General features: G+C 40.3%; 1 protein-coding gene across 1 annotated transcript in view; it reads right to left on the bottom strand.

Annotated features, from left to right (window-relative positions):
* nav2a (neuron navigator 2a) overlaps positions 1-23,665 on the bottom strand; it is a 110,105-nt gene that overhangs the window by 9,203 nt on the left and 77,237 nt on the right. Inside the window, exons 12-28 of the mRNA XM_046031909.1 lie at positions 23,088-23,217; positions 20,694-21,012; positions 19,361-20,063; positions 18,081-18,300; positions 16,235-16,521; positions 14,974-15,039; positions 14,182-14,226; positions 13,526-13,686; positions 12,771-12,953; positions 8,621-8,673; positions 6,301-6,324; positions 5,834-5,908; positions 3,457-3,540; positions 3,224-3,347; positions 2,696-2,865; positions 433-605; positions 153-306 (exon numbers count right to left, since the gene is read on the bottom strand). Of these exons, the coding sequence (XP_045887865.1) occupies positions 153-306; positions 433-605; positions 2,696-2,865; positions 3,224-3,347; positions 3,457-3,540; positions 5,834-5,908; positions 6,301-6,324; positions 8,621-8,673; positions 12,771-12,953; positions 13,526-13,686; positions 14,182-14,226; positions 14,974-15,039; positions 16,235-16,521; positions 18,081-18,300; positions 19,361-20,063; positions 20,694-21,012; positions 23,088-23,217 (2,971 nt within the window). The remainder of the gene's footprint in view (positions 1-152; positions 307-432; positions 606-2,695; positions 2,866-3,223; positions 3,348-3,456; positions 3,541-5,833; positions 5,909-6,300; positions 6,325-8,620; positions 8,674-12,770; positions 12,954-13,525; positions 13,687-14,181; positions 14,227-14,973; positions 15,040-16,234; positions 16,522-18,080; positions 18,301-19,360; positions 20,064-20,693; positions 21,013-23,087; positions 23,218-23,665) is intronic.

Raw genomic sequence — 23,665 nt, 5'->3', positions numbered from 1 at the left:
AATACTACGAGAGCTTGTTTACATAAAGCATTTCTCAAACTAAAACTACAAAGAGTTTTTATTATTAAAGATAAAAACTGCTTTGCAAGATAATAACACTGTTCATCAATAAGGTAAATTCAAGTAGTGTGTGTGTGTGTCTATTTGCAGACCTGCATGCGGTTCATGGCCTCCCGGAGCTGGTCCAGCTGATGAGCAGAGCTGAGAGCCTCCAGGCGGATATCAGTCAGTTTCATCTCCTTCTCTCTGAGCTCACTGCGCAGCTGCATCACAGTCTCTGCCTCGCTGTCCAGACACTCAGACAATCTGTATGTGCACAACCACAGTTTAGTGACATGAAATATTTAGATTTAAGAGTAGATTTTATGTTTCTATAGGATAAGACAGAGCTCCCAGTCCTGCAACCACCTACAGGTGATGAGGTCTACGTACAGTGAGTTGGAGTGCGTGTTCCTTAGCATGTGGCTGGAGGCTGCGGTGCCGTTGTGGGGCAGTTTGGGGGAGGACGGCAGCGACGAGTCTGTCATCTCCTCGATATCAGAGTGAGAAGAGGCCGACTTGGGCGATTTCTTCTTGCTGAACGCTTGTTTGAAGGAGCTCCGCAGCTGCAGGTAGAAAACAGAGAAAGGGGGACAATGTGAGCAGGCGAGGGACACCAAAAACACACGGCTGAGAGGGAGAGGAGGAGAAGTGTGCCGGGGAGAGTGGAGGAAAACAGCTGTTAAAAAGTGTAGGTGAGTCAGAAGGAAAAAGGGAATTATGGGTAGGCTGTCTTATGACTTGAGCAGCTCTAAACGCAAGAGAAAGGTGAGTGTATAGCTACTGATTTATACTTTACTCATGGCTCATTGTTTTTGTTTTCAAAATTGGAATTGTATATTTATATTAAAATGGTGAAAATCAGTATCTGAATAAATAATTAAAAATGATTAGATCACAGGAAGCAGGTGACAGTGTTGACAGTCTTTTGAGAGAGAGAATTCCATTCAGATGTGTGTGTGTGTTTCACACTGGAAATTAAATATTAAAAATGTACTTTGCAGTGCAATGACTTTTTAATTGAACTATTTATCATTTTTCTAAACTTATTTGGAGGCAATCTGATGCACAATTTGCAACATAATTAACTAAAACAGCAATGTTTTGTAAGCTGTACTTGTCATTGCTCATTTAAAAAAAATATGTAAAAAAACAAAAATGATGAGTCATATTCAAACTACACTTTTAGGAATGTCCCAATATCTTTTTGATTTCCTTATAAAATTTCATGAGAACTTGTGAGAAATGGCCTCTGTGCTGAATAGATAGGACAGAAGTGCTGTGACTCTACTGAAACAGACTCATTCTCTTTTCTTATCATGTGGGGGTTGAAATATGGACATTTGGTTCACTGTTGGATTTTTAAAATGGGAACAGAGACACAAGCTATATCACCAATACCCTTTCTCTGTGTTTAAGTAATTTCAAGTGGATTTATTTTCTTTTCAAGAGTTGGCTCAAGTGTCATAAGAGCAGTTTTAAGGGAGAGGCAGGCACTACGGTGGCAGCAGAGGACAGGAGAAAAAGGACAGAGGTTAGTAACCTAGAAAAGTGCAGGGGTTAGGCAGCTTTGTTTCTTTCATTTCACACAGCATACCATTCTTACCTCATAAACCTGCCACATGAAGCGAAGCAAAGGAAGACAGAGACAAAAGCACATGATCATATGGGTTTGGGTGGTTAATGTGTTATGGAAGGACAGAGATTAAACTAAGAGATTAATCTACAGGCCCCTACAGTACGAAAGCTGATTTTATTTTACATCCAGGCAGCTGCAGGCTAATGCTACATCACAACCACCATGAAACAGGGGGTCTTTCATGATCCATTATATACTCTTCAACGTACATAGCCCCTATGTACTCCACATCATACACACCACATGAGCACCTGCATGGAGGAGCCTCCTGTGCGGTCTCATCTGCACAAACTGACAGCTGGAAGCACATCCACATGCACACAGGAGGGTCGTTTATTATCACTGTGACCTAAAGCAGGAAACTCCACACCAGCTCATGTCTTTTAACACACACAAATCACCACACTGATCTTCTTAGAATTCAACATCAGGATCAGATACTTCTAACCCCAGGCGGCTAACACAACATCGTTTCAGTCTACAAGACGACAGACAGGGGGAAAAAAAAAAAGTTGCGTACGTCGTCATCTTTTATTTGTCCTCTGTTGCACAAAAACGTCTTTCAAAAACAAAAGGAAAATGTGTTTAAAGTTGTAAGTTAAAGTATGTAAGGTTATTTTTGTATGATCACTAATAAAAAACAACTAAGGAACTTACACTAGGACTAGACACTAGCCAGTAGGCACTGACTTGGTATTTTGCTGGTCAAGAGACGATTACTAAAACCACATTTAGCTCGGTTTTAACCTAGATGTCTGAAGATCTTTTGACCTGCAAATCACCAATTAAATCATTACTTGGTATTCAACAGGACTGAATCTATGAAGTATATATATAGTTTAATCACCTTTTCCCCAGTGAAAGAAGCCTAAAAGGGGAGATTCCCAAAAATGTGACACCAACACACACATGAAAAGACAAAAAGAACAAACCACCATGAGTGCTGGCTGCTTGTCTCATTGCACAGTGAAATCATGCATCTTCAGATGTATAACTTTTAAATTTGCAGTATCTTACCCAGTTCTTCTTGTTCTTCTTCTTGTTCTTTGAATCGGCATCCATGTTGGAGCCCACGCTGGAGTGGCTAGTTGCGCTGGTGATGCTGCTGACGCTGTCAGAGGAGTGCTGCCTTCTGATGCGCAGGTCTGGCTGCTGATTCTGCTGCTGTGGACTACCGTTACTGCTGCCTGAGGAGAGACAGACAGTGGCAGAAAATGTATGCGCTTGTCATATATTAATTTGAAATATGTCTTTCATTAAATAACAATGTCTGCTTATCAATAAAATGTTGTAGTTGCTTTGTGGTTCGGACAGATTGTGGGATCCTTTTTGTACAATTAGTCCTTCAATGGCCTTTCTCAAAGACCTGTCCTTCAAGACATTCATACAAGAGTGCAGAGGCCATCTTGTATGTGTACACTAAATATTAATTTATTTGCATTACAAATGCATTAGTCAACTTCTGAAATGTTGACACAAAATTCTAATTAAAAATATTAGCTTTGGCTATCAAATATCTCTGATTTGTGTAGTGTTTGTCTGTACCTGTCCTGTCCCTTTTGGGCGTGAGTTCAGGTGTGTTGATGACTCCATTGATGGCAGCCTGAGCAACAGCATTCTGCTTCTTTAGCAGCTCGATGGTCTTCCTCAACTCATTCAGCTCAGAGTCCTACATAGAAAAAATGAAAAAGAAGATTAAACCAGCAAATCAGCTGCAGGGACAGTGCAAAATGATAATTGTACAGCCCAGTGTGTTATAAAACAAGAGGTGTTTTCACCTTCTGCTCTGCCGTCAAGGTGAGACTCTTCAGCCTGATGGTCATGTTGCCCAAACTCTGTTCAAACGCTGCCACCAGGTGAGCCTGTGGGAAAACAAGTTGTGCAACTGTTGTAAAAATCTATTGAAAAGCTAAATGTAAACTGGAGAGCTCAAACCTCCAACTCTTAATTCAGTTCTCCACCTTGCAAAGCCACAGCCTCATTCATCTTACAGGTATGACTTGCTACTAAATACCACATGCAAGTCAGAATTTCCAACTAGAATTTAAAACGGCAAAATAATTATGGCTTAGCGCAGACTTTCAAATCCCAGAACCTAATCTGCTGTCCAAGAAAGATCTGTCCACCACACTTCAGCCAAATACCACCTGTAACTTTGAGATATCTGGCTAACAAACACTGACTGAGAAGTATGAAAAATAAATATAAAAAAAAGGTAAAAACAACAAATTCGTTGTTTTAAGAATATGAGGGACTGAAGACCTCTCCACAGAGCTGTGCAGCAGAGACCTTCAGCTGAAAAAATGAACAGCCCCAACTGCATCAATCTCGGGGCTAAAACCAAAACACGACATCAGTCAAGCAATCTTCAAACCAAAACGAAAACTTAACCAATTCAAATCGTGCACAATAATAACACCCTGTGATGAATTCTTATTCCCTGTAGGTCAGCTTTGGACAGGTTCCCACACTACAAACAACACTGAAGCCAAACTGTTACATTATCTTTACCAAAAACAGTCCTTGGAGCGAGAGCCATTCATTTATGCTTAAGGCCCAAGACTGTACTGATGACAACATAAAGCCATCTTTGAGTAAACCTCTTTTGACTACAATTTGGGTGATTTTTATGTTCCAACTTGATTTGATGTATTTCTGGCCGACATAGTGTACAGATAGTGTAAGAAATAATTTTCTACTTTCTGACAACATGGGAGGCTTCAGAATAGGTAGGTGGGATTGGCTGCAAACAAGGCATATAGGCATTGCATGTCATAAGAAAATAATGTGAAAATAAATAATTAAAATTGTAAATGAATCCATATACAACAAATAAGCATACCAATATTCAAAAAACTCTTCATTTTGAGTGTGACAATGCTGATTGTGCTGGTTTAAACAAGTGTGAATGCAGTTGTCCGTCACTATACTGTATCAGGCTTTAGACTACAGATATAAATGATCTGCAGATGCCTGCAGGAGGTGTGTGAGAGTTGAGTAAGGCATTGATTGATGGGTGATTCAAGTCGTGGCTTCTTGCAGCAGAAGATGTTCTTAAGGTCTCGGCCTCTGGGGCTTCAAGGTGTGTTCAGATAATTTGTCATCTGTCTGCAGTATGTAATCAAATATTTGAACAAAGCCCCTCCTTCACACCCTAAATCTGACCTGGTGACCCCACACTACAAACTGCAATGTTTTTAGTCCGTTTTTCTTTCAACAGTCACACCACACTTTCTTGTATCCAGGCGTCATTAGCTATAAATCTTCTGTCCACATCTATGACAGTCTCTCTGCGGTAATCTAACACCTTTCCCATCCTTCCATATCACTAATCCACAGTTAAACCACCAGCGTGCACTGATTTAGGCGGCAGATTACAAGCAGAGTGTGGCGAGACTTGTGCAATACAGAGGGTAGGGTGGCAGATAGGATCATGTCTGGAGACGCTTAAAGAGATATTCTCATGGTTCTGCCAGATGTAAAATTATACCTTCTTGGAGTAAAGTGCTCAACCTGAGCCATCTGTTCAATATTTGATGAATATCATGAAACATTCTTGCGTGTATTTAGTAAATGTTTGGGTGCTTGAGGGAGACAGCTTTTTTGAAGATGAATCTGTCTTTTGGCAAAACCATGATAGTCATCACATCACAGGATGTTAGCAATATCCTTGTGAGCATGTTGGCATGCTGAAGTTAGTATTTTTCTCAAAGCATTGCTGTGCTAAAGTACATCCTCATAGAGCAGCTTTCGTGGCAGAAGACTTTGGTCTAGTTTAATTGTACAATCAAACCTACTGCATTTAAAAAAGAAAAACTGACCTGAAGAGAATTTTTGCTTGATGTCCCTTTTATAAACATTTAGTAAAAACCTTGGAATTTTTTTTAAAAAAAAGGCCACTTTTGTAATGCCCATTATCCCAAACCACCTGAAATCTTTTATTATTTTCTATGCAATATATACACCTTGATAATAATTTGAAATCTAATTTTTGGGCAAAGTTGCACAGACTTGGTTGATAACCTCAGAATAAGTTTTTTTTAATTAGCATATTAGTGATTAATTGTGGCACAATAAACACTGCAAGGAGACAGTATACATGTACAAATAGGTTTGTTCAGGACTGTGCGTGTGTCTGTGTGCTTGCTCACTTACATTGGCACTGAGCTGTGTCGTCAGGGCGGAAACTTTTTCCTGGGAGGCGTCCAGCTCCCGGCGCAGCTTGCGAATCTGAGGACGTAAAGAAGCACGACATCAAAAAACACCAAGACAAAAGCATACATACCTGCGCCATAGAAGCATGCAAAGTCATACACATGCATCCAGACGCATTATGGAAAAAAAAAAAAAACTGTAGCAACAAATGAGGGAGGCTCCCAGATGGGAGCTCTGATATGTTCAGGTTAAGAGATGAAACACAGTGTATGCATAAAAGAGCACATACAAGTGTACACAGGTGTGCAGAGAGGAACAAGAGCCTGTTACATGGTCAGTCACAATACAGTTACACGTGTAACTAGATACAACTGTGACCATCCCCCCCCCCCCATGTTCCAACAAGTTCAGCAACTGCACATAGAAAATTAAAGAGCTAGAAGTGCTGTGCGCAGGCTGATGCTTACCTCCGACTGAGACTTCTCCTCATTCTGTGAAAACAAACATCGTAAAAAGAGAAAATCGTTAGAGGATGTACTGACTGAATTCTGACATGCTTTAATGACAAAGAAGAGCAGTTCAAATTGCCAGAGGGCAGACCATGCACATGTCTTGACTCTTGTTTGATTTATTAATTCCATGGAGACGAGCTTTATAAACTTAAGAGGAGACTGTCTGGTGTAATACGTCTGGAAAGCAGAGATATCCTCCTGAAGGCATTTTACTGAGATGTGTGTGTGTGAGAGAGAGAAGAGTGTCCCATTGTCTCCGTAGGCTGCACACAGAACAATAGTAAGAAAAGACAGGTAGGAAAATGCATACAGAGAGAGAGCAGGCAAATCAAATACTCGCACGAACACAACACACCCCGCTGCTGTGCACCAAACAGTCAAACATTTACATGTAAACAAGCTGCACCGGGTTCTGAAACTGCATCTGGTATTGTTCTGCTTAAACTGATTGAAGCTGTTTACAGCTTGTTTACAATTTGACGTCAGTTTAAATGATTTTCTCAGTTCTCTACAAAAACTTAACAGAATAATTTGAAAGAGGCTGTTATGTAAGTAAAAATTGATAGATTTGATGATTATTTTTCAAACAAAGAGAAACAAAAATGTAATTTCAGGGCTACCCATTCATTTAAGCTGTCTTACACTCGCCAAAGTGATTATGCTCTTGGTCTTGCATGTTTTAAACATTTTCACTGTGAACATCTGCACTTACTTCTGAATGAGCAAATCTGGCTCGTATCCCAATCCCATGATATTTGATCACTATGCATTCTAATGCAGACAAAAGGTTTCTTGACATGTTCTAATATTAAAATGACAAATGTAGACGATAATGTAGTCTTGCTGGAGGTATGTGCTGTATGGGTGCTTTCCTTTAAAAAAATATATCCACAATCTGTCAGTATTTTTACCACAGTGGTTGTGTTGTGACAGAAGCAATGAAGCAGAACAGCTGATAATTAATGATTTTTCATGTGATTCTATCAACAAATCACTAATTACTAAAACAGGTTTTCACAGCCTATGTGTCTGTGCATGCATGGCTGTGTGTAAGCTAATGTGGCATCTGTCCATACATGGTCTACACACCCAAACAGAGTTGTCAATCACGCACACATGACCAGTTGATCCAAGATACACAAACAGAGCAGCTATTTGTCTTGGAAACGCAGACAAAACACAGAGAGCTCACTCTGATGCAAAATCCCAAACCAGTACTAAACAAACAAAAACAATCCCACAAGTGGCGTGGAATTTCCAAACATTGGATTTGTTTTTCAGATATGAATCCACATCTAAGGAGATATATCAGCTTTACCTTAGTTTACTCCATATCTGATTATGTGTTCTATGTAATGTAATGTTTGACTTACAGCTGCTTAAGTACTCCTGCACTCTACAGTCCTCCTCCTTATCCCTACCGTTTGTTGCCAGGACGTGACGGTGCCCGTCAGGGATAAAGTAGCCATCATTTTGCCTTCAGTCTCTTCCCCCCCTCTGATTTCAAACCTGTGATTCTCAGGCTCAAAGCACCAGCCAGTGCTGAGCTAGGATCCAATGTCTGAGAGTTTCACTGCTACACCTGGCCAGGTGAGTAAACCCGCCCACAGAGGGAGGAGGAGCTATGCTATGAAGACTAGGCTCGGATTGGCTACTGTGTATGCATGTGGGCTCTTCCAAGTTTCCCTGTGTGGCTATAGCCAGACCTTTTTCTCACAGGGTGTTTGAGTCAGATGTTTGAATGCATTAGATGGTAAATTTCTAACAAATACTCTAAATATTTGAACATTCTTCAGGGTTTTTTTTCTCAGCAATAATTTAATGCTTATTGTGGCTCTATTACTGAAACAACTGTACAGTGTTTAATTTCATACTTAAATGTATGTATGGCTCAATTTATCTGTATTTTTGAGCGTTATTGATATTTGAGAACAACTTTTTTGTTTACACAGTGAAAAAGGAGACAGGAAACATGAATGAGGGGAACGGGGGACATTGCGGTCACATTGTATGCACCCTAATCCTGAGAACCAAACGTTTTAATCCCTTTAATTTGGTTATTAAAGGTTTCTGACCGAGACATGTCCTGAGCAGGATATTTTACAGTGGAGAAATAAACTTGTCAATGCTCTTTAATGGAGAAACTGTGTAATGACAAAACAAAATGTGCCTCAAAAAAATTATGTATCAAAATAGCTTTGTATCAGTATTTAACTATATGCACCAGGAGTCATAAATAATTCATATAATAACTCTTGACGTTTTATGTACTCACTGTAGAGTAAATGGAAGACGTGCTGGAGACCAGAGACAGGGATGATCCATGAACTAAAGAGAAAAAAACAAGTAAAAGTGGGGATTACAAAATATATCTGTACACACAGTGACCTTTATTATGAACAGACAGTCTCCCCACACAAACCACCCACCCTGCTCTAACCCTGCCCACCCAACACTGTTCCTCTAGCCGGCCCCGCCCCGACTGCCCACCTCCTCATGAACATAATGAGTGCAGCTCTGCGGTCATAAAGATAAAAACTCCTACATGTTACAGTTGGGCTGTGGCGCAACTAATGACAGTGCTAATGACTCAGCCACTAATCACACATCAGAGGCAGGGACACAACGCCAGCACTGTTTCCTGCCTGAGAACAGATCAGAAAGGATCAGCAGCGTGACGTAATTAACCACACACAGAGGTTGAGCTGATCCCAGCAGATTCATTCACTCACCTCACAGGGAACAGACATTAATTTACTGAAGACTCACTTTTAACTAAATTTGGTCTAGACAACAAATACGTGCTGGGAGCCACATGAAAAGGAGATTAATTTAGATTCACTGCTGTCTGGTTTGGAGCTCATTAATCAGTTTGTGCAGGTCATATCTGATAAGATCTTTTAATGTGAACTTATTGTTATTGGACCTGAACTGACTAGAGCTGCCACAAGTACTTTTTCAAGTAAAAATGCCAAACATTCCCTGGTTTCAGCTTCTTCACTGTGATCATTGCTGCTTTTAATCATATCTTACAGTAAACTTAGTTTCAGATTGTTGGTCGAATAAAACAAGACATTTGAAGACATCACTTTGGGCTGTGGAATATTATTTTGGCCATTTGTTGAAACTTTTTTGAAAAAACAATTAATTGACTAATCAAGAAAACAATCTGTAGATGAATCCATAACAAAAATAATCGTTAGTTTCAGTCCTAGAACTGATATAAAGGCTTATAAAGTGACATGTTTTTTTAGGTATTCCTTTCCTTTCTTCCTGTGTGGGTGAACAATAATCACTATGATTTTTTATTGCAATATGTTCTGTGAACATGTGAGAAATTATAAACAAACTGGTACCAAGTTGCCCTATCACTGTTTTCATTAAATATGGGTTGTGCTTTTTGGACAGAGTCATTTGTTGTTAGTGTTGATTTTGTGGAAATGTGCTTATTAAATCCATTTTACACAGGATGAAAAGACTGGAGTTGCTCTCTGGTAGAGTTGTTTTCTTTTTTACTACAAACGTTTTATCTCTTTCTAACCTTTCTTACCTTTTATTGATGGCACATGTGCAGATGTTGCCGTTCGTGTGTTAGCATTGAGAATGTACTTTCTTATATTTTCTTTAACCTCAGTTGTCTATAACATTCTGCAAAACTGACTGCAATTTTAACGCAGATTCTTCAAAATTCTTCATGACGGGTTTACAACATTGATGAAAAAAATGGGGAAAATAAAGAAAAGTTTTGTTTTTGTCCATGGTTACAAAGATACTATGATTTACTACAGACTGTCTCATATTATTTTATAGTCACTTCTTTTGAGATACCATTATAATCATGATATTATTGCAGTGTGAGTATTTGATTCCCACCCTGGTAAAATGAGAGACAAAGACTCAGAACAAAATAAGAAGCTTCTTTCTCTTACAATAATTTAATTATTCACAGATGTCGGTTTATATACTGTTCCAGAATATAATGCAGGGCAATGCTTCTTCTAAAAGAAAATATATCCAATGACAATAGCTAGGCTCACTGTGTGGTTTGTAATTGTGGTGGTAATTACAAATGTGAACACCATTCATCTCTGTTCATCTCTAAAAAATAAGTTTATGTACAGTCAATAAGTCTTGATTGGAAAATCCAATTTCTGCAGACATAAGGACAAAGTGAGCAAATATAAAAGGTGAGTGGGAGGGTTTGAGTGAAAGAGATGAAGTGACAGTGTGTTGTGGTGTTGCTCTCTAACAGGACAGGTCTGACAAAGTGTTGGGTGGATGATGTGACTTTTGTCCTGTCAATCTAACCACGGTCAAGTAACTCAACACCTCAGCAACATCTACACACAAACCGCATGTTCTCACAGACTGACACACACACACACACACACACACACAGAGAGGGAGAGAGAAAGTTATGTTGGATGTTTTTGTATGTCATCGTGTCTCTCTCACGCCTCTCACTGTGATCCCTGTAATTATCTCCGCTTCTAAAGTGAAGACCGACTCTCAGACTCATGGAGCTAGGAAAAAGAGAGAGTGATTTTCTACTGGGAGGCCCAATAATGATAAGTTTGTGTCTGTGTTACTGTGCATGCATTTGTATAATAGCTTTACAATACTGTGAAAAACTCAAGGCATTTGCTTGAGACAAACATCTTTTAAAGACAGCTGTACAATAGATGATTGACAGCAGTCTCCTCTTAGACGACAAAATTAACCCTCATATACAAAACACAACTTAAATAAGTTTCCAAATGTATGTAGTTGCATAATCTGCGTTCTGTTCCAGAGTTTGGACTGAAAATTAAAGGGGACAAAGAGTTTGTAGACAGGGCCCCGAGGCTCTGGAACAGCCTGCCCGAGGAAATCAGGTCGGCTGAGTCAGTGAACTCTTTTAAGTCCCTTCTTAAAACATACTTTTATAGGAGAGCCTTTCCCGATTTTATTTGATTTTATGCTATTCTATATTTACTTAAAACACGTATTTTAGTTTGTGTTTTCTTGCTTTTATCATGTATTTGTTTTGCTGTAATTGCTCTATAATTAAAGATGATTATTATTATTATTATTATTATTATTATTATCAATCACACATCATCTTAGCTAGCTGTTGAAGTGGTTCCAGAGTTCAAGTACGTGGTGTATCATGTGATCATCTGAACACTTATTCCTTAATTTGAAGACGAGCATTTCATTGATTTTCTTGTTTAATATTTCTCTGTATTACTGTATTTTATATTTGCTGGTTCACAGATTGTGGACATCTTGATTTTGTCTTTACAGACTTGATGTTTATATTGACTGACCTTTGAAATTAAATTAATTATCATTATATATTCTCAGATAAAATCAGGCTTTTATTCTGAGGAACGCAAAAATGCATTGTATAGACTTATATATCATATATAGAAATAGAATCATGTACACATCTGGTCAGGCTGAACGGAGTTTCAGAATCTGGTAAAGAAAAGTAAGTCTGGATTTACCTGGTTTCTTAAAGAACAAGCGGATTCCCCCAAGGCACATTTACAAAACCCGTTTCAGTGTCACTGGATTTGCTCTCAAAATCATTGTCTCTCTGCAGGGCAAATCTGTCCTTGGATATCTTTATTCTGTCATGTGTATATCAGTCTGTGATATTCATCTGTGACTTTAATTACATTTCCCACAATACCTTTTGACAACCTTGACAGGAGTGCAAACGTTTTGGATCTTGTTGATTACACAAGCTGAAATAGAAACAGTTTTTCTCATCATGAAAAATCGAGCCCTGTGTACTTTACTTGCAAAAAAAATGTCTCGAGGCTGTTTAAATTGTGGTTTGTTGTTTATATTGCAGTTTGCTGAAATGCAAGTTCACTACCAACTGTAGCTTTTTAACATTATTTAATTGTTTAGGGCCGAAATTTCCCATTAAGAGAACCATTTTTAACACAATACTACGCCTACCTCACTCTGAGTCTTAGTTTTTTCCTCTAGATCAAAGCGCAGTGTTTCTATGGCCCTGAGGACTGAGCAGCTTCAGCACAGAAACCTTGTCTGAGCAGGGAGTCTGCCTGCTGGTGGGAAAAGCACGATGGGGTACTTTTCCCAATAAACAAGCTTATGCAGAAACAAAGCAGCCCCAAAGCTGATTATGGATGTCTAAAGGGATAGAGGGCTTTTCTTAGAGGAGCGGTTGTAATCCGTCCTAATGTTCTCTAAACAAATGGAATAATAATTCTTTTGGCACGGGGATGTGGAATAAGGAAGGGGAGGCTTTAGAGTCATAGAGAGATGTAGACATCCAGGTCTTGGAAAAAGATTACACGTAATTACAGATTTCTCCAAACTTCTGAAGAAAACATGGCCAGGACTCGTACACAGTAACGGAATATTCAATACACTTGTCTTGTTTCCATCCTTCTCCTGCCTCCTCTTACCTTCCTCAAAGCCGTCCCTGAAGGAGCCCGATCTGCTCATAGTGCGAGTCTTCTCGTCAAGTGACATGCAGGAGTTTCTCAGTCGGTTGTCGCCGCAAGGGTCAATGGGGACATCCTGATTGGTCAGACTGTTGTTGCGCAGACCGGCAAGGTTGATCTGAGCTGCTGAGGTCGGGCTGGATGCTGTCAATTATATGTCATGAAAGGAATTTCTTCTCATTATTGTTATGTTTTAGGATTTGTTGTTTAGCCTATAAAGTGTCAGTAACTGTGAAAAATGTCCGAGGTAACACCTGCTGATTCAGATTGTCAAAGATATTCAGTTTATAATTAAATTAAACTGAAAAACAACTCCTCACATTTGAGAGGCTGAAAAATAATGTTTGCCATTTTGCTTGATAAATGTCCAGAATGATTAATTGTTCAATTTTCTGTATAATAATATAAAGTATAACGATATGACTAGAGCCGTATGTATATAACAGAGCGTAAATCAAGTTAAATGTAGAATAAGAGTAATGGTAATTTCACTCACTTGAAAAACTGCCACCTCCTAATATTTTAATTTGTTTTTAACTAAAAAGAACAATCTTGGGTTTAGGGTTTGATGGAAATGCAGCTTAGGTGTATGCACTAGGTTCTGAAATTGTTTCATAGGCTTTACTTTGTCTCAGTGAATAGAGAACATTTAAATTGCTAATTGATTAAAGTAAACACACATGGATTACTGGGTTTTGGTGCCGTGTGGGGCATACCGAGCTGTCCGAAGTTGAAGCGAGTGCCAGACGGGGAGGTTAGGCTGGAGCCAGGGGAGAACGGGGAGTTACTGGCGGACTCCTGCAGCCCGCTGGTAGAGTGGGAGCGCAGCCAATCACGGGCCTCCTCATGACCTCTCAGCTGTGGGGACGGCCCATACCTACAAAAAGTCAAAGAAAAGATTAGAGTGGAAGCGAGGACACAAAATGGAGCAGGTGCAGGGTGGATTCTGTGTTTTTACAGTAGAAGTTGATTTGGATATGTTATGTATTATCAGGGATGTAACATCGGATGAATCAGACACTGAAAGAAGGAATTACAACAGTGTGAACATAGACTGATTCGCAGCTGTGAGCAACAGAAACTGGTGAAAAAAAGCAGAAAAGAAGCTAAAGAAAGATTGACCCCTTGCAAGCCTGCTACAGCATAACACAGTGATAGCTCTGCACGATGAAAAAGTGACATGCCTCTTGACAGAAGCACAACACAACAACGCATGTGCCAAACAAATACTTCAAAAGCATTTTTAAAAGCGTGAGCACAAGCCTCCCTCAAAGAGAGAATGTTGACGCGGAAAAAAAGAAAGACAAAAGACAATTTGGTGAACTAGTGTGCAAAAAAGCGCAATATGTCCAGCAGGAAGTGAAATCAGTACCTGAGTCCCTTCTTAGGCAGAGTGTTTCTACCACAGTGAGGCCCGCTGTGGGAGAGAAACACTTCAGAGGAGGAAAGCAAAGGAAGCAGGGAGGCAAGAAAACATGTGGATGCATCTCTCAAGGACTACTAATTACTATTTTCAATATGCAAGATATTTTTCTTATTGATAAACTAGTATATTCTAACGTACACACTGCAAAAAATCTCTATCTCTAGCTATGTCATTTTGGACTTTTACTCAGTCCTAATACTCCGCGTCTCAACAGGTTTCTTGAAAAAAATAAAATAAAAAAACAGACTATGGAATATCACTGCACTGAAATATAAAAAAACCCACATGATATAATGATAATTTGTCAAGCATTCCTTAAGATTGAGATTTTTGCAGTGTAAAATCAATAACAAACATCCTGTGCTCATGCTATTGGGTTAGTCTGCACATATAAACTCTACCACAAGGTGGCAGTATGTGAACAGTCATAGGGCTAGAGTTGACCACTAAACAAAAACGTTGAAGCTGCCAACACCCACACAGACAACATCACATTTACTCATAAACACAACTCCAAATTTCCATTCATACATGAGCTAGAGGTCCTACAAATAACCACAAACTACCACACAGAGTGACACACTTCCACACAAAAAACATAAAATACAACATGCTACCACACAGAGCTTTTCTCTGTGGTTCTTTGTGACGCTCTCTGTGTGGCAGCAGGCGGTGGTTTAATAGGAACCTCCACAGCTGTTTCACCAGAAGCCTAACACTGCACACAGGTACATTTACCTGTCCTGCTTCCGAGGTAGCGTGTTTCGGCTGAATATAGGGCTAGCGGAGGGGGAGGACAGGGGACTGATGGAAGAAGACAGGAAGGAGAACGCACAACAGACAGAGAAAGAAAGTTTTAGAGAATAAAGTAGATGAAGAAATCCTTCAGAACAGGTCTGACACGTCATCTCAACTGCGAGATTCTTCACCAATGAAGATAATATGAAATCTCAGTGAGTAGGGTGATGTCATAGCCTCAAAGCTGCAACTCCAGATGCTATTACGTTTCCTCTGAGACATTCCTGTCACATTACACAGTCAACCTGTCAAGATGGAATCCGTTACAACGACCACAATTACTGCGTAATCGACTGAAGACTCCATGGGATTGTGTTTCGTTGCTTGAGCGCAGACAGAATGGCAAACAAGAAGCGACAACTCATCACGACTGGTGCTTTGTGCATCATATCAGTTCTGGTTTCTTTAAAAGGAATTAATGTCAGAACTAGGCAGGATTTTAACATGGTCAGAGATGGAAGAAGCACTTAGATCCAAACTCCAAGTCAAAATGTTACTTTACTAGACCATATTTTCCTCTGAAAAGCAATTAAATATTAATGAGCGTTAACACCATGCAACTTCGGAAAGTCAAAATCAATAGATTTTATATATGAAAAGTTAGGAACATGTTAAATTGTAACCCTGCTCAATTCAAAATTGCTGACTTCATGACTCTTCTTTACTTGTACTATTACCCTATGTGTGACAACATGTGGCCACATTGGCCGTTCAGTCAAGATTCAGTAAAAGTTACATAGGATTGCTTTAAGTAGTATGCAATGAAATACTCAAGTAAAGTAGGACTATGCCAAATATTTACTTTAAGGATAAGAGTCTTCTTTTCTTTTTACTTGGTGAGTACAAAGTTATTAATACAGATAGGAATTATGGCCCAAACTACAAAAATCAAACCAAGGTTGTAATAAACCAGTTACACATGTGCAGTACTTGATTGAAAATATTCCCACAGTGAGCTACAAAATTGTACAAATCTCTTGATTAGTTCATGCAACTTCTGTAAAATCACATTAATTTATTAGTTACACTAATGAACAGACTGTAAAGAACCTGGAAACAACCTCATATACAACCACACTGATGAGAGCCAGATGCTGCACTGGAGAACAGATAACAGAATTTAATTTGATGTTTGTCTTTTTTGAAAAGGAAACATGTTTTTGTGTGTGTGCGTTTTTTCCCCACTCTTTTGTGTGCTCACCTCTCAGACATGCCGGTCTTGACGCTGCCAGTGCGGCCCAGAGCGGACAGGGTGTCCTCCCTGTGGGTCCCATGGACGCCGCCTCCTCCGGCGCTGCCCAGGCTCATGTCGATGGACTCGCTGCTGGTGTGCATGCTGCTGACAGAGGGGTATCCCATGCTGCCCGTCCCGCCATGCCCACCCAGTGTGCCCTCCCTGCTCTGGGCGGACGAGCTACTGAAGGTGGTGCCCCATGTGAGGCTGTTGGAGGGGCCAGTAGAGGAGTAGACTGAGCCTGGACTGGAGGCCTGTGAAGCGGCGGAGAGCATTTGTCTTTAAATTTGTCTGTCATTTCTAGTGCTGAAACAATTAGTCCTGTAAAAATGCCAAAGATGCTCTTGAAGGCCAGAATTTGCTGCTTTTCTTTGTTTATATGATTGTAAATTTAATATATACTTGGTTTTTGAACTGTTTGTTGGACTTCAACTTGTGCTATGGGAAATTGTGATTACATTCATCACTATTTTGTGCCTCCAGAATATGATATGATTAATGGAAAACATTAATAGATTAATGAACAATGAAAATAAGAATTAGTTGCAGTCCTGATGTGTTTTTCACTTTTATTTGATGGTCTACATATCTGACTATTTAAACTTCGGAACCTAAGCTTACTGTTTGTAAAGACATGCCCTATGTGTCACCTTTATTAATAAAAACCAGTCTAATAAAATTTTATGAATCACATGAGAGTGATGCAGAGTTCATGTCTGAGCATGCTCACATTTTCCGTGCTGCTACAATATGTAGCCTACAGTTAGTCAAACAAGTACCTACACTACGCATCTGCAGTTCCACTCAAAACACTCATTTTTGTTTGTGGCATTAATCAGGTGAGACCAAAATCATCCTTGAGTCCCTGTTAAAGCCTTGTCATTAGCTCACAAACACTTTCCCACATCTTCAACACATACTCACTTAATCAACTCTAAACTACATAATCATTTCTAATCTTAAAACCAAACTTAACTTAACTTGGACAGCTGACCACAAAAGTTAAAACTCAATTGTGAAAATGACAGCAGCTTTAAAGTTAATAATAAGAAACAGTAAAATATACATAGTGTGACATGTAACAATAGTCTACAGCCATGCTAGCAGCTCTGTAAGGCTGTACTTAGGCACAGTGGTGCTTCGAATGTGGTTATCACCATAGCCAAAGAACAGCAGAAGCTGATGGGAATTAGTTTTAAAGATATTGGTAATGGACCAAATTTTTTATTAGAAAAACATTGATATTAGCTGCTTTAAGGAATAATTAAAGTTATTACAATTCTTCTGGATGAGGACACAAATGTCTGTACAAACATTCATAGTAATCACTGCAATAGTTGTTGAGATATTGCAGTCTGGACCAAATTAGTGGACCAACCAACAGGCCAGCATTGCCACCACTAGCATGGCTAAAAATAACTCAAATGCAACTCAAAAATTACAACAAAAAAGGGAAAAGGCTTTCCCTGTTTTCATGGTAAGTAATGGGTAGTTAGAGAATGTGTACGAATAAAAATAGCAGCATTCCTAATGACTAAGTGGCTGCTCTCGTGACACTGCCCATAAAAATAAACCAGGCTAATTACATTTTAAAGACTTTTTAATCTAAAAGCCCAAGAATAAACAAAGACACATATTTATCTTTTCCGCTGTGTATGCTAAAGCTTTATCCTACAATTGCTGTCACAGTGTGGGGAATCGCAGCCAATAATTCCCCAGGAGCTCATGGATGATTTTGATATCTCTTCATTTATAGAGCAAGTTGACTGACAGTCCTTAATTGTCTCCATTATTTTCATATGTTCTTGCTCACCTGCTCGCTGCCCAGCGTCCCCATCCCTGATCCGTGCATTCTGCCTCCAAACAGGGGGCTGTTGGTCTCGCTGTCCCCGCCTCCCAGCCCTCCGTCAGGGGACTCCAGCACCGTGCCTACATGGTTCATGGTTGCGTGGGGGTTGGAGATAACAGTGGAGTTCTTCATGTTTTCAGCCGTGGTGACCGGAGCCTGTTTACTGGGCTTCCCACCAAACAACCTGTGGAAAATCAGGGACAGGAGGAAGGATGTCATTTTCTAACTTCCTATGAAAAGGAATTGTGAGTCACAACTTTCTGGCATTTTAATAAATCACATAATCACTTTTTGAAGGCAGCACTATGCCAGAGGAAGAGGCAGTATGTAAAGATGAACAATATTTGAATTTCTGTAGAGAGAAAGATAGACATTCTGTCAATCTAATGCAACCTTAAATTAGAATATGATTGCCTTAATTTTGGTAAGGCATATTGAACATAATTACATCATAACACTTAACATTACTTTTATTAACTTCACTAATCTTTGCAGGTCTTAAAACCTCAAGCAACTCTTGAAGCTTTGACGCTCTTGTGCATACACTTACATTTAATGTCAAGGGGTTAGCAAAACCATTAGGATCCATCCTCCTCCAGGGACCGTGAATATCAACAATAAATTACAACACATTTCATGTAAATATTCATGGATGTTATGGATCAAAGCCCTGTACACAGGATAGGTAAAGTGAGTGCTCAGATCTAAGTCAAGGCCAAACACAGACTCACACAGACAGAACTCTCTCCTGCTTCTCTGCTGGGTTAGAGTTAAATGGTAGGCTGTGATGACTGGAGCCGCGGTGGGCGATAATGGCAGCACACAGCCTCTTTGAAGAGTTATCACTCCCTCACATTAATGAGGGTAGAGCCCTGAGGTAAGACTCAGCTCCCATTACCCTGCACCACACCCTCCCCCTCCGCCCTCCCCCCTAGACTGCCAAGGCTGAGGCTTGGCACCTGATCAGCCCAGCTCAAGGCCTGCCTTTCACAATGGCCTGATTTAACCTCCATGATCTTGTGTCTGTGAGAAACAAGCCCACACGTGTGATCTTTACTCACCACAGTTTATCATTTACTGTGACTACATGATGACTGTATTTTAAAATGGTGTTCTCTGTGTGTGTGTTTATGTGTGAATTCAAGCCCATACAAGAGGGCCCCACTCAGTATGGGTCATCAGTTAGTAGTCACTATGTCTGCAGGACTACTGACAATACCAATTATGTTTGTGTGTGCGCTCACCTGCGTAGTGTAGGTGAAGAAACCTGCTGTCTTCCCGTCAAAGGAACAGTCGCTGCTCCTCCGCTCTGCATCACAACTCCACTCCTGAGGTTGTCAATCTCAGAGACGCCCTTCTCCCGATCCGTCTGATTGGCTAGTAGACCTCCTGAACCATTGGCCTTGGTGATGCTCTTCCCGTGAGATGTGACAGAGAGCACAGCGGCCTCGATGCTGCTGGTGGAGGAGCGGTTTCCGTTGCGGGAGGCTGCTCCCGAGCGACTGGGTCTCGGCAGGCTGCGGTACTGCAGTGTGGAGCGGGCGCTCATTGGAAGGAAGCCATCATCGTGGTGACCTAGCACCGATCCGGATTCATGCCCACCGGCCTTCATCCCTCCTGCCAGTGAGCGTGCCCCAGATTTAGGCATCTTCCCCAGGGTGGCTGAGCCACTTGTGATGGTGGCACCACTGGCAGTAACCATGGTTACCATCCCAGAGCCCTGCTTCTTGAAGCCGAAGGTGCTGGTAGGGGTGCGTGAGGTGAGTGTATGTGTCTGGGAGTGAGGGTCTGAAACGGTGTTTGTCGTCGATGTGCGGCTGGTGGGAATTGATTGTTTCTTTGCCTCGTCGCCGCTGCTGCGTCCTGTGTCTGAGGGTGAGCGGTGAAGGCCGTTAGGACGAGGAGAGAGGCGACCCTTTTCTGAGACCTTGACATCATCTGTTTTACCTGCAGGACACAGAGAATGGGTAAGTGGGTGATACTGCTGATGATTTCATAAACAGAGCACTGACAGCTGGACTTGAGGTGAAGAAGTTGCATCTCCACACGGTCAGTTTTATCTGAGCTAGAGGAAGGAGCCTTACTTTTCATTCATTTTTCACTACCCATTGCCATTCATAAGCAAAATATGGCAGCGTCTCAACCCATAAAATACTAAACGCCATCCATCCAAACGTAGGTCACCTCTTGGACTTGTTCAAGTGATGTTACAAAGTGTTAACAAATTTTTAATTTTACTCACAAAACTTTACATTTACATAAATATCCCAGCATTTGTGCAATGCAATACGCAGGAAAAATACCTGACAGACATTTCATTCAGCATTTACACTTCAAATTTTATTTTTCATGAAATACGTTTTGCCAGAATTAGTAATTTCTGCCAGTTTAATACATTTCAGGAATTTCATTTAAGATGAAGAATGAAAACGATGAGCAGAATATAACTGTATAAGATATAAATGACACTTGATTAAAGTTGTAAGATTCGACACGTTAAATTTTCAAATTGAATTCCTCATTTATGTATTTGTTGGATTTTTTGGTCCTATTAGTGGTGATCGATGTCTAAGTTACCTGAACTGTGGGTCTTGAGGCCAGTGGAACCTGCAGAGCCTGTGCTACTGGTGCTTTTAGTCCGGGGGGATGTCACCCCAACCTGAGTGCTCATGCCTCTCCTCCAAGAGCCTGTGTGTGACACAGAGGGGGCCTTCCTTCCTGAGCTGCCCTTGTCGGACTCATCAGACATGTCGGAGGGATTCCGGCGGCTCCACTTGGAGCCTGGCTCCATCCTGACCCCACTGTCTGACCCGCCGTCTGGCCTTTTCACCTCTTCACCTGACCAGGCTTGGTGCACCGCTGTGGAGGCCGAGTGTTTCTCTGCATCCGTCACAGGCTGGGAAAACACACACACACACAGCATGTCAGATTTATTACTGCTGAAGAAAGTGTCTTTTATGAGACGGTGCCAAGTGCCTCTAAAAAGCACTCCGTTTTATGACCACAACCATCATGCTGTGCAATCCTGCCAGCATCCAACAGACCATCACCTGAGCAGTTTGTCAGTTTGACCACATCAGGACCTAGGCAGAAAGCGTTCTCCTGAATTAAAATGTAAGAGAAGCATTTTTGCTGCTTTTGCTTTGCTGGGCAGCTAATGTTTTTGAGAAAGAGACTTGGTTAAAGTCAAGTCTGTCAGATCAAGTCAGTTTCATTCACATCACAATTTTTCATTAACAAATTGCAAGTTAAGCAAAGCTGCGTGCCTGCAGTCATATTTATTTTTCACTTAATCTGGGACCAGTTTCAAATCTGAAACTTGAATATTTTTACTTTAAAGTCTCAACTCAAGAGATATAAAACCATAAAATCTCATGAAAGTCCGGCCTCACAGCAGAGAAGTCCATGTCTCAAATCTAAGTCTCCTGTGAGGACTCTTGATTACAATAAAACACGGAAATAGTTGCTGTTGCCCCTGAGCTTTACAACATCATTCTTCTTTCATCAAAACCTAAAACATACTGTAGGCAAGTTAGTGGTGCACTTTTTCCTCAGTTTCATTCTCCACTTTTTGAGTTTTAATTGTTTTAAATAATATTAAAAAGTATGACTTTGCTAGTTCACTGACTAGTTCACTGAATTTACTAACAGTAAATTACAGCTGTTTAAGGGTTATGGATGCTCTTAAGTTGATTCTGCAACACTACAAACATGCAGCAAGCTGCTCTGCTCACAGAACTAAAAAAAAACACAGTGAAGCCAATGTGTGTCATTGCCAGAGGACAGATAAGGCAGACTTAATTAACCTGCACTCTGTCAGGCTGCTGTACTGACTAAAAGGCTCCTTTGTGCCCTACTTTGTTTTTTCTTCCGTGACTGAACCTCTGCGGCAATAAGGGACACACGTCACATAGTAAACACTGTGTGTGTGATGTACATGTGAGTCAGCTGACAATATTATCGTCTCACCGATCACTTTCCTAACCGTATTGGCTCTTATTCAGTATTTAATGGTTTGAGGCCAGTGTCAACATGAGCTTTAGCTTTGTGAGTTCACAGCTGTACAACTCAAACGCAGACTCACATTCTTCTCTGAATGCAGAGGAACGCTGGCACAAACTGGGTCTAGGGATATGAGGCCATGTGGAATAATGCATCCATTTAACACTTTTTACATCTACATTTCATTATCATTTGTAGATTTGTCACTTAAATTAATTCACAGACCCAATATAAAATAAACAGCTGGCCTTCAGGTGGAACTCATGTGTCATATTTATGATGCGGGAAGGTGAGTATACAATCGTGCATTGTGACAACACTGTTGCTAGGCTGTTGCATTGTCTAGTTTTATTTCTATTTCTTTATTTTTGCGCTTCAGTGTGATATTTATGAATTCATGGGCTATAGCGTTTTTTGACTCTGGAACTCTCAACCAGAAGACATCTAAAAATCTGCTGATATCACATAATATCTCTTCTCAGAAACACTATATCTCTTCTCAGAAACACTGTATCTCTTCTCAGGGCTCCTCTCGAAGTCACCAAAATATGCCTGCGAGTGATTATGTGGGCGATGAGAAACTGACAGCTGATTGTGAGGTAGTGCAGCGTTATTCCACTTGGCACAATAAATAAAGTTATAATAACAATAAGACAAACGCCATCGTCATGTTTAGGTAAATGACTCCTGAAAACTCCATCTGTCACGGCTATTTGCAGACAGAGAAGAGTTTGATGGAGTTCAGATATCAAAGGAAGTAAAACTGTACTCACTCTGAACTCAACTGTCTACATAAATGACTACCTGAATGTTTTGTATATCATGCTTTTCTAATATAAAGGGGAGAGGAGATGCATACTTTACCAACTTGGAATCAGATCCAGAATTGAACTGGCTATCCCAACCCGAAACAATTTTTGTTATTATTCTTACATATGGATGTGTGTGTGTGAGAGTGTGTAGTTTTACCTGTGCGTTGACACCCTTGCGCTGTGCAGCAGGTGTGTTGGCGTAGGAGGAGATGGAGGAGCTGGTGTTGATGTCATCTGTGTCGATGTTGTCGCTGATGCCACTGCTCACAGAGCTGCTGTCATCCCAGCTGGAAACGCACAGAGACAGAGAGAGGCTCACTTGAGAACTGTTTAAACAACAAATCTGCCAGACTGGAGAGGATGGGGGAGCCCACTTGGTTCTTGTTAGACGTAGGGCTGGGCAATAAAACAATAATGATAATTATCGCAATATAATTTTCCTCAATATCAATATAATTAATGTTCAATACATCGTCAATAAATATTTGGTTTAATTCATATGAATAATGAACAAATTAGCACTTACTTTTTCTGTTAAAATATTTATTTTATTGCGGAAAAGGGACTGAAAAAAGATTTACTTATCATATTTATTAAATTTATTTTTTATCATAATAGCTTTGAATGTTCTGCCTCAGATTTGTAAAGTGATCCCCTGTTTGGCATCAAGTGTTTGTCACATTCTGACCATAAAGAAAAGTTTAACCACATAAATAACCATCTGGTTTCTTCAAT

The sequence above is a fragment of the Micropterus dolomieu genome, linkage group LG20 (genome assembly GCF_021292245.1).
Source record: "Micropterus dolomieu isolate WLL.071019.BEF.003 ecotype Adirondacks linkage group LG20, ASM2129224v1, whole genome shotgun sequence".
In the NCBI taxonomy this organism is placed as follows: Eukaryota; Metazoa; Chordata; class Actinopteri; order Centrarchiformes; family Centrarchidae; genus Micropterus; species Micropterus dolomieu.
This window is presented reverse-complemented; position numbering and strand designations above follow the sequence as displayed.